Source organism: Acanthaster planci, linkage group LG02 (genome assembly GCF_054643075.1).
Source record: "Acanthaster planci isolate LZ-2023a linkage group LG02, COTS_SCS, whole genome shotgun sequence".
NCBI classification, from domain to species: Eukaryota; Metazoa; Echinodermata; class Asteroidea; order Valvatida; family Acanthasteridae; genus Acanthaster; species Acanthaster planci.
Genome location: NC_141778.1, coordinates 12,013,169 through 12,024,488, shown reverse-complemented (window position 1 = coordinate 12,024,488; position 11,320 = coordinate 12,013,169). Strand labels below are relative to the sequence as shown.

The window sequence follows — 11,320 nt, the reverse complement described above, 5'->3', positions numbered from 1 at the left end:
ACAAACAGTTGGTAGGTGTTCTCAGATTTTGCTAGTCCCAGTTTCCTTTTCTTAGTGACTCATTGCAAAGCACCAAGCAATAAGCAAGCATGCAACACTTTCCCAGAAAGGTTTTCACAGAGTTGATATTGGGTTCACAATTTGAACAGAAAACCTTCCGCATTCTTCTGCGCGGGTTGGGTGGCATCACACCCATCATGCACGAGCGTCAATCGATGGAGAAGGGGTGGTGGGATTTTTAAAGTGGACTAATGTACCGTTTGTCCCCAAGACTTTCTTTGGACCCTTTATCCTTTGTAACAAATGAAAAGGGAGATAGGCATGCATTTGACTCGTATTGCTGATTAAAAAAAACATTTGAAAAAAGGAAATAAAACTTGTGCTGAAAAGCATTTGCTAAAATGTGAAAATGGTCAGAAATTGCCTCAGATCGCACTACAAAACATCTAAACTTCTCTGCGGCCCTTAGGCTCGTATTTGTTCTAATCAAGGTTATGCCCCACCCTTGAAAAGTGCATGACAGCCATGATCAGACAGCGCAATATTAAAGTTATCCAGGAAGGCAATGGCATTTTGAATGTTTTGAAATTTGCACTTTTCAAAAATTTAAGTAAACAGGGATGAAAAAATAATTTCGTGCATTTAAGAACTAAGAGTATAAACTGCGGAAAATTCGGGTAGAAGAAAAATTTATTTCAACCACACTTTAAGGGCGTAGTCCACTAATTCAAGCTCCTTTGAGAACAGCGGTAAATCAACAAAGTTCACGCCTGAAAAACATGCAAGTTGACATTACCGGCGTTTCTCTAACAAAAATTAAATTTTTGTCTTGTCCTTAGCCTTTTCATTTGTTTGCAATTTTGGATGGGTTGGCTAAGGCTAATTACAATTTTGATCATCCATTCAAAAACAAACTCATTCCCCCCATTTCCCCTACTAATTCCCAAGCCTGCTCGCAGTCATTTTTCAAATAGTCGGAAAAGGAGGTCAGAACATTAAAGATGCCATGTGTATATTCTAAATTATTTATACTTGAGTCTATAAAAAAAATCACATTCACAAGACATGACATATGGCAAATGAAGTTGAATAAAGTATAGATATTCAGGATATAACGCGTGTCTCCTTTTGCAACTACTGCCCCTGTAACTTTCTGGGGCATTGAGAACCGCTTTTCATCTGTCATGTTATCAACTATGCCTTAATCAACTCTGCCTGGTGGCAACCCCGCGGTTTTTTTCCCAAAGGGCCGATTTGGCAAAGATTTCACGTAATCCTCACCTCGGGCATACACCACAAGCCTGTAGAATCCCATTGGCCAGACCCCAACCACTGCAGAGTAAGACTTTTTGAAAGATCGGTATCCCACAGACGCCCCATATGACCGGGGAATGACCTGGTTGTAAAAAAAAAACATCCAACTCGCAGCTCAGGGATATATTGGGGCATGGCTACAAATGTACTTCCACAGCAGCATAATGAAATGTAGTAAGAGAGGAGACCTTGGGGGATGTATCAGCTACCATAAAACAGTCGTACAGGTTCAGACATGACCGGGGACTCCGAGAACTGATGTGGTGATGATTTTCTCCGCGTGGAGAAAAGGTTTCCTTTTTTGGCGTTGCGGCTCCGAGGCTATGGTTCCCAAGATCAGGGAGTTGATCCTGGCCTGCATTTCCCGAAAACCATTTTTTTCTGCCTAAAAATCTCCTGTTTCAAAAGAAAGGGGGGGGCCTTAAACAATTTGTCTGCTGAGCGCTGGGGCGGCAGCGAGAGCGGGTGCGCGCGCATAGCACATAATTTGTTACCAAGGCAAGCCCGCAGCGACCGGGAAAGGTCTATAGGTCCCTCCAACCGACCCTTTTAGTGAGCTCCGTACTCAAGCTATGACTCAAGCATGTCATGCTCCAACCACGGTCCGACGGTTAAGTTTCCCCGTGCTAGTAGTGGACTCGGATCAGGTAAGGTTTTATTCACTGCAGAGTACCTGTGTGAGTATTCCGTGATCACACTCAGGAAGGATAATCACCCCGGAGCTCCTGTTGTCACATTTCACACGTTAAGTGAAATTCTCACCCCTGCCTACATTACCCCGAGCCACACCCAAGATTGTTCTTTCCCCAGGGTGAGTTGAACCCTGCTAGGGAAAATTTCATCCCTGGGGTGAGACACATTCCCTGGGGTGTGACCAGTAGTTTGAAACAAGCAGGGGTGAGTTTGCTCCGGAGAGAGCCTTGGAAAGTAGAAACATTATTTGTTGCAAACAATTCACCTGAAAATACTGGTCATTGCGACGTGTTCGCTTTATTTGTGCCTTTATAACCAATGGTCTACAAGTTTGCAGGATCCCTTTTCCTTTGCCCAAGAAAACACTTTCTGAAATTGTATAGGCCAGCTTCTCGTTTTTGGCGCGTGAATTTTTCAGCTTGTTTTAAAATGTATACCCATGAAGACTCAGTTTAATTAAAGATGGAGACTTCTCGAAGGTATCCAAAACCAATAACTGCACTTCATTTTAGTACAAATAATTTTAAACTAAATCTCTAAAACATTTTTGAATAAACAACAAAACTTTCCTTCTAAACGGAACCTTAGATTTTTGACAAAAGTGAATATGTTTTGAAGTTAGAGTTTCAGTTTGAGTCAATTTTGCAAACACCCAGTGGCGTAAATTTGTAAATTTTCATGCAAAATGGCATATTTGTGGCTTTTCAAATTGTTTTCCCTTTTTCTTCAGAGATATTGCATTCATTTTAGTCGTTGGGAAGTCTGAAAAATTCTTCACAATCCACTTTAATTTTTTGCTCACCACAAAAGAATGGGGGGTATAATTCAATAACCCACCCTCCCCCTTCAAAAAGTGTATGGGGAGATATCCCATTCCCTGGAATTTACGCCCATGCAAGCACCTGTTCTTATTTGGGCTTGGCCAAGAAGGTACAAGTTTTCTGCTACCCACCAGTCATCTTTTTGCTGTGTAAGCCGTTGTTAATTACTATATATTTGTTCATTAATCAAGGAAATGAGGTATGGAATAAATAAATAATCAAAAGTTATTGTGCCCTGCCAAGATGTCTGAACCTCTCGTAGGTCTAATGGTCTGTTTTCTGCGTTGTATGGTAATGACTAAAGTTGATGTTATGTGCTTGATTGCTTTGATTTTGGACATGATGCAGAGATTTGTACGGTGGCTGATCACCGCCAGGAATACACTTTTTTATTTTACGGCGTTATAACGCCTTAATACGGCGTTATAACGCCCTAATTTATAGCGTAATAACGCCCTGTTGGGGCATTATAACATGCTATAGGGCGTAATAACGCCCTAATTTAGGGCGTAATAAACGCCCTTTTACGGTGTAATAACAACCTATTAAGGCGTTATAACGCCCTGTTTTGCGACGTAATAACACTCTACGGCGACACACGTGGCTCCGCTTATGCGCATAGTATTTGCAGTAACTGTGGCCATCCTTGGACGGTTCGAATCTTGCAAGGTATGTGATAAAAGCGCCGCAATTGGGCGTTATAATGCCATGATAGGGCGTAATATTACGCCTTAAAAATAGGGCGCTATTACGCCGTAAAAGAGCGTTAGTACGCCATAAATTAGGGCCATATAACGCCTTAATAGGGCGTTATAACGCTGTATTAGGCGCTATAACGCCGTAAAATAAAAAAGTGTATTCCTGGCGAAGATCAGCCACCGTAGCTTTGAGTGAACATGGAGCCAGGGACGGCAAGTGGAGTCAACCGTGATACCTCGATGCTGAGCTAGCTAAGTCTCGGTGGGTGGGAGGGTAAGACCGGGGATCGAGGTGAAGCGATAAATTATGATATATGATATGAATTTCTGGCCTAACCAGAGCTCACAAGATCATTCTCGGTAATTCCCCCGATATGACTGGCGTGCACTTTCGGTCTTGCAGAAAACCCAGCCAGTTTGAGGATGGCCTTAATTAAAGGAATAGCCGATAATGTGCAATTATCCCCCAAATAAATGACACATGTTGCTGAAAAGCATGATTGGTTTTAACGATTGTTATGGAACTGAACTCCCTGTGAAATCATTCTGTCTGGGAAGTTATCGTTTTGAAGGAAACAATGAAAGAAGGCTTTTTCCACCCATAATGTTAACACCGCATAGCTCGTTTTAAGCGTTGACTGCTGTGTGGCATGTCATTGCTGCATTTGGTTGCATGAGACGTGTTCCCGGACGCTGATGACTCGAAATTGAGATCCTAGAATGTTGTTTTGTTTTTTGTTAGCCCGGAATGTACAGCATTCACAGAGTTGAAACTGTATCAAGTTAGTTAGACATGCGCCTTTCTTTCAAAGCACGTTTGTCGCCTAAAACGAGCATAATGCACAGATGACAAATGATGGACTGTACCTTTAATACGGCAACCTGCACTCTTTGTGATAACATTCGTGCATAAAACAGGTCACAGAAATCTCAGGTGTGGAATCAATCAAGTTTAGGATGGGGTCTCAAAATCCTGAAATCTTTGCAGTTATTATACGTAACCCCTTAAATCTTTGCAGCTACTATTTTGAGTTGACCACGGTTACTTACTCACGGGGCTTTTAAGCACCATGCTTGTCTGTTGTTTATTATGACACAAAATACGTCGGATGTGTTTACTTTTAACTGTGTGAGTTTCAGACGAAATGCACCAGTAGCAAGTTGCCATTGTACGTTTTGCGGGATATCAGGTGGTTTTTTTTTTTTTTTTTTTGCTTCAACATCGATAGCCATGTCATGCAGCAGAAAGCTGTACGCAATCGTCAACGTATTTTTTTAAATGACTGATGACAAACATGACCAGCATGAAATGTGAAAGTATTGTCTATAAATTATCCCCTTTCTTTAATTTATTTCATAATGTGTTTATATACCTCCATGAAATGACTCACTAGCCTGGCAATACTTGAGGTGTCGGCGCCGGGATTACAGGTAAAAAGGTTTGGAAAGACACATTTTCGGGGGGGGGCGTAATTAATCTAATATGTAACAGGTGGCCATATATTGTAAAAACGTAAATGTCAGTGCTCGATGTGCACTATGCTATAGATAGCGCACCCAATCACGGCCCTCCTCAGGACCCAAAAAAGAGAAGAAAACGAAATTAGAAAAACAACCGGAAAGGCTTCTCAAGCAAAGTCATTTTAGCTCTTTTGCACGCCAACAAACAGAATCAAACATTTATCTGTCCATTCTCTTTGAATTATAAACAGATTTAACGAAGTCACACTGGGTAAGTACCGATTGTCGCCTATGCAAAAATATCACTGCGAGTTTGCATGGGTGTAAATCCCGGGGGGGTGGGGGGATATATCACCATATGATGGGGATATGTCCCCACTTTTTTTTGGGGGGGTGGGCTATTGAATTACCCCCCCCCCACACACACACACACACCTTTTTGTGAAAAAAGAGTTGAAGGGGATTGTGAGGAATTTTCAGGATTTCCCAAAGACTAAAATGTTTGTAGCGTCAGTGAAAAGGGAAAGCAATTTTAAAAAGCCATAAATATACCATTTGGATGTAAGATTCTGCTTGAATATGATACACATTACAGATGCACATCTTTATGATGAACATCGCCCCCATATACTGTAAATGCTATAGCCCCCCCCCCATTTTAAAATTTCAATGGCCGGGTAAGTCATCCCCTATCCCCCCCCCCCCAATTTCCAACACAGATTTACGCCACTGCGAGTTGGAGAAAGCGTTTGATCTTTGATCTCTCAGCTGACACCATCGCTCGGTCAGGGCCAACAGATCCTCCTTGTCTTTCATCGAGGTAAGTTTACGTTTAGAACAAGCCACCTTTATTTCCACCATTCCCACCCAAAAGGAAAATAAGTCATCTTTAAATGGCTACCATGACAACGTTATTGGCCTGACGAAAAAAATCAGGGTGTTGGTTTTGGCATTTTTGAAAATGGGCCAGGACTGGCATTTCCATGCCAGAACGTGACGACACATCAGCCAGGGAGAGCAGTTGCAGGCCAGTTTGACAGCAGCTCGGGCGATAAAGCAAAGGGCCACTTCTGTTGATGGAACTGTTCGGCGTATATAGTTCCAAGTGCTCGTGGTGATTCTTGGTACTTTTGAATTATGGCTTGCTATGACTTGACGGTAATCCCAGTTCAACACTGACGGCTGGTGTACTGACGCGAACACAATCCCCTACGTTGTGAAGATTGAGCAAAAATCAGGAAAATAAACTGAAGTTTGATTCCCACTGGGGATGTCTTAGCAAGTCACGCGGACGAAATGACCGAGGTTTTGAGTGAACGGGTTACGTTGAACCTGGCATCTTTGAGCGACACCGACATTGGACACGAGAAAGCACTGCAGTGTCCTACAGAGCTGTCCATGCAACCGATTGCTGGTGGAAAAGACGGGCACGACAGTAGAGACAAGAACCAACAGTCAACAGACGCTAACGCCAATTTGACAACGAACAGCGGCGCTCAGGATGGCTCAGCTCAGAACAGCGGCGTGACTGCGGTGGATGAATCTGATGCGATCCCGGTGGATGGCACGCTTCTTGATAAGGAATACGAGGTAAGGAAAGTGATTTATCTCGGATTTTCTCAAATTTTGCGCTTTCCAGTTGGCAGTTATGGTGTACATCGCTGACTAGAGGACAAGAGACAGTCATTGTGAATCACTTTGACGCATTTCGCAAACATGCATAGAAAATTGCTGTGATCATCATTCCATTTACAAGCCATGAGAATTGAATTTAAAATGTTACACGCACTTGTCATTTTTAAATAGCGTTCTACAATCTTGCCACTGCTCAAAATCAACATTATTTTAAATTGCGTGGAACTGGTTACACGCACCTTATAGCAACAGATTCACAGGGAATCGTAGTGAATACAGATGTACAGATGCAGTAAAGATGCAGACCGTCAAATCTGCTAATAGCTGCAGGATGGAAAACACTTCAAACTTCCTGTGTGAACTTCTGATCTGCACCAACAATGTGGGTGTGTCTTAATGTTATTTACAAATAGTGCACATGGGGATTTATGCACTGTTTCCCTGTTATAAAACACGCGAGATGTTTTATAGGTTTACAGTTTGTTGATGGTAGTAATTCGTTGTGAGATGTGAAGAAAGCATAAATAAATGTCAAATAAATGATTTATGTTCACAGACATTTTTCAAACTTCTTCTGACCCCCTATAAACCCAATATCTCTCGGAATATCCATTCTGTCACGTACCTGAAAAATTACTTCTTCCACTGATCAATCGTCAGGAAATTATTGTTACGAAGCTGGTCATGCAAGCTTGTCTGCCCAAAACCATATAGCAAATATCAGAGCACAACATAAACTTTAATGTCTTGACATTTAATGGGGAATTTGTAATGCAATATAATTTTATACTGCCATGATATATCAAAGAAAAAACATTTTATTTGCTGCCTTTTATCCAAGTTGTCTCCAGTGGGACATTAAGATTAAGAGCAGTTTTAGTGGCCCCCAGGTCAGGGATCTCATAGCATTCGACAGGTGCGCGCACGCAGAGATGTTGAGACCAGAGTGGGTTCATTAAGGTCGGTTAGAGTAAGAAAAAAATGAGGGCTCAGTGGCTAAGTGCAGAGCCGGCAAAGCAAAGTCAGCCTTTCTGCTTGGCGTCGCCTCTCCGAGGATTACAGTCGGTAGGCAGACGGCATATTGACTTGAAAACGCTCATTTTGTCGTCTGTCTGCGCTGGAGCAAAAAAAGATTTCTGTCGATCCAATGCAAATTCATTCTTCAGTTCTGTCCTGGGTCTTCATTTGGGATCCTGTGCCAGTCAACCAGTGTGTCAGTACATTCTAAGGCGCTGTCACTTGTTAGTCGACCCGGTCTGTCAGTTGGTGGTCTGCATGGTCAGTTTGTCGGTCCGTTTGTTCAGACCTGGAGTGGAATTTTTGAGCACTGAATTTAAAAAAGCGACAAATAGAGAAAATCTGTCCATGCTATCAACAGCTTCAGACCTCCTCTAAAGTATCTCAGCCCATATGCCTAAAATTCACTTCCAAATATAGGGTCCCTTAGATGGAGCGTAGCTTCGTGATTGTATTTTAACAGTCCCTATGTGTAGACGACATGTTAAAGGTGGTTTCTGGGGCTCTTTAATTACATTTGGTCTGACAAGCAAAACTACCACGACAATTTCAGTTACATGTATAGGAATAATCTATGCCAGCGTGGGCGTCGCCATAAATTATGGGGGGGGGGTTGATCAAGCACTTGTTTCCAGGGAAGGGGAAAAAGCACTCACGAGTAACGTACTAATAAACAATTTATGGTGGAAAGGGGCCACTTTCGATTTTTTTTCTTTAAGTAAATAGAGGGTTTGCATTGCTGCCATCTTGCACGCCAGTGTCTTTGTTCGACAGGATATGTACAAAGGGGGTTCCATGTGGAACAAGAAGTGCACTTGAAGATGGATCCCATACAAAGCCTGTATTGGTGATCTTCATCCCCTTTTTATATACCCACCCCCTGTTTACCCCTTTTCCCACGGTACTGTGCTTGCCCTTCTCCCCTTGTCACAGTGACGCCCGTGTTTGTTAATCACCAGGCGATTATGTTCTGTGGGCTTTATACCCGTTTAATCTGAGTAAAACTGCGAAGTATAACTTACAGCATCTGTTTTTTTTGGGGGGGAGGTCGAAATATAAATGAAAACAACAAGCAGAATTAGTGAAAACTCCACTTTCTTTTTTTATTCTTAGCAAAACTTCAGCCAACAAGAAATGCATTTGCACTTTACACCTATTTTGAAACCAAATTATCGAGTCCCAGTGATGTAACATTCGATGGGGTATAAATTGCGCCGTTGGCAACATCAAATTGATAGCTTCATCATGTTGCAACGACTTTGCAGCGCAGGGAAAATAGATCTTGTTTCCACCTACTGTGAAGTTCACGTCTTTCCACAGGTTCAAAAGGTCAATCATTCCCCCATGGAAATTGAATTGTCAATTTCCACAGAATCTGTCATTTCAATCAAAATGCATGCGTGTGTTCGACTGAGGCATAACCTTTCCACGAAGTTGGCTGTCTGGTCTTGTACTTTACACGATGCTCGTATCATTCCCAGGTTTTTGGCTGGTTTAGTTCTAATTGCCAACACATGCAATTATCCTTAGCCTGGCCAGGCTGCATGGGCGTCGCAAAGGGAACAAAAGGGCGCTTCTCCCTCGGAAAAAAACCAGAAAACATGGGGGGGGGAGAAAGAAAAATGCTTAAGAAGTGACAAAAATCAAAAGGGACATAAAAGCGAAAGTTTGACCCCTTCCACTTTTAAGGTTTGTCAGTTCGTTATTGATGGGTACTTTGCCCTTCCCCCTCCCCTCCAACAAAGTGCTTTGCTCCGGTCAATGTTCAATGCCGGGTGGTATTCAAAATTTGTGAAATTATAATCGGTATGGGGCAATCACAATGTCGAAGCTGTTAGTTTCAATTTCTTGTTCTTTCCGCACAGGATGCACATATGCTTGGTGATAATACGCGAGGTAGTCCTACCGTGCATGAAGAATACCGTTCCGGTGAAAACCCTGAATTTTCAAAGTCATTCACCTCAAATAAAAGCGGTTATGTCCCTTTGAAGTTCTCGGATCGCGGGATTCGCGTTCCCCAATGGTGTTTTCTTGAGTGATCACGGTACACAAAAATGCCTCTAGCCAGCACTGACAGCAGCCATTTTATGGGCTGGACCAAAAGTCCGTTGCTGTCAACGGGCCTACTTTACGAGGGGAAATGAAATCATGCGCGTAATCGATGTTCTGGATGCCTGAAAGTCATGGTCAGAAAAACCACATGGGTAGTTTCATGCATAATGATGGCCCGGCTTTGAACGCAGCGCGCTCTTATTTCCCTTGCTATTGGAATACCGTGTTTACCAACATCTCAGACATAAATTCATGTGCACGTACATATTACCTGAGGCGTTATACTTTCTTTCACTCCTGTCATAATTATTATACATAAATATATCTATCTGTCTATCAGTAATTTACATGTTTTTCATTCCCATGAAGCAGTCTTTGTGTAAAGCATTATACAAAATGGCACCAGCCAGTCATCATAATAAAAAGCTGCAACACCCGAACTTAATCAATGGATCGTCCCAGAGATCACGTATGTCAAACTAACACACTTTCAACCAATCAAAACTGTTCATTTAATAACGAATACGACGCACAAAACACCTGTGGCAATAGGACTGTTTACTATAGACCTTTTTCCTGCAATCGTGATCCTAGACCGTGATTGTTGTGATGGCAATAAGTGGATAGTATTGTGACGGTAATCTACTTATTCAAGATAAACTGGATAAGAATGCAGCGTTCGCACGTGCGCTTGTACGCGGTTGAAGCTAGGAATAATGATATGCGATCACCGTGGCCATGGCGGTCCACATGTGGTGGTATTGTTTACCTTCCTTTACCCACTCACGTGGGTGAAAAAAGGTCCATATTGGGTGCGTTCGATTAGCTTCCCTGAATACACCAGTGTTACACACGAGGGAAGCCTCGAAATGAGGCGAATCGAACGCTGCAGTGTATTCGCCAAGGCATTCTGGGAAAAAGATCAAGTCCCCGCCACGTTCCATCATGTCCATATGCACGAACAGTCCATCCGTGACGTCATTACACTCGGGAGCCTCCACAGACCCGCTCGCCAGCTTGGGTAGTGGTGGCTGACACCAGAGCAGGCACGAAGATCACGTGATTGCTAAACGAACGATCTGGTGTAAGTTTGACTAACACGTGTAAGCTAATCGAACGCACCCACTGTGTAGGTGTGGTTAGCCCCCTTACAGCTCATATAAAACTTGGTCAGTTGGTCATAACTTATGCTGCTGTAGTAAGTAAACACCAACCATCTGTTACCAACGGATGATATTTTTAGTCGACTAACACTTTTCGTCAGTTCAACCCTTCCACTGGAACAGCCGTGGTATAGAGGTCAGCGATGAAATGACCTTTGACCCACGAGATCATTTTGTTTGTTGATTTAAAAAGCCCTCGTTGCGCTGCTGTTAGGAGAGCTATATTTTTCTGGTCATGTGTGCTCGTTCTCTGTTTACGTTGGTAACCCGTGAAAAGGACAGATGATGAGTGTTATAAATGATTAAAATACCGCTCCAGAGTAGGTGCTGAAAAATCACCGCATTATCGGGACTTCAGAGTTTTTCACACGCTCCATGGCAGACTTGAATTTCATAAGAAAGAAATAGTAAACCGTATGCAGCTAGGCCGAAACTTTTCGAAAACGTAATTACTATAGACGTATTT

At 42.6% G+C, this 11,320-nt stretch overlaps 1 protein-coding gene across 3 annotated transcripts in view; it reads left to right on the top strand.

Moving 5' to 3' along the window:
• Positions 1-1,836: 1,836 nt before the first annotated feature.
• LOC110978224 (uncharacterized) overlaps positions 1,837-11,320 on the top strand; it is a 50,424-nt gene continuing 40,940 nt past the window's right edge. For 2 of the 3 annotated variants that reach the window (XM_087133137.1, XM_087133134.1), the window contains exons 1-2: positions 1,837-1,961; positions 5,707-6,577. In XM_087133137.1, coding sequence (XP_086989263.1) covers positions 6,284-6,577 — 294 coding nt within the window. In that variant the 5' untranslated portion in view covers positions 1,837-1,961; positions 5,707-6,283. The remainder of the gene's footprint in view (positions 1,962-5,706; positions 6,578-11,320) is intronic. The other variant, XM_087133135.1, reaches the window with a different exon arrangement.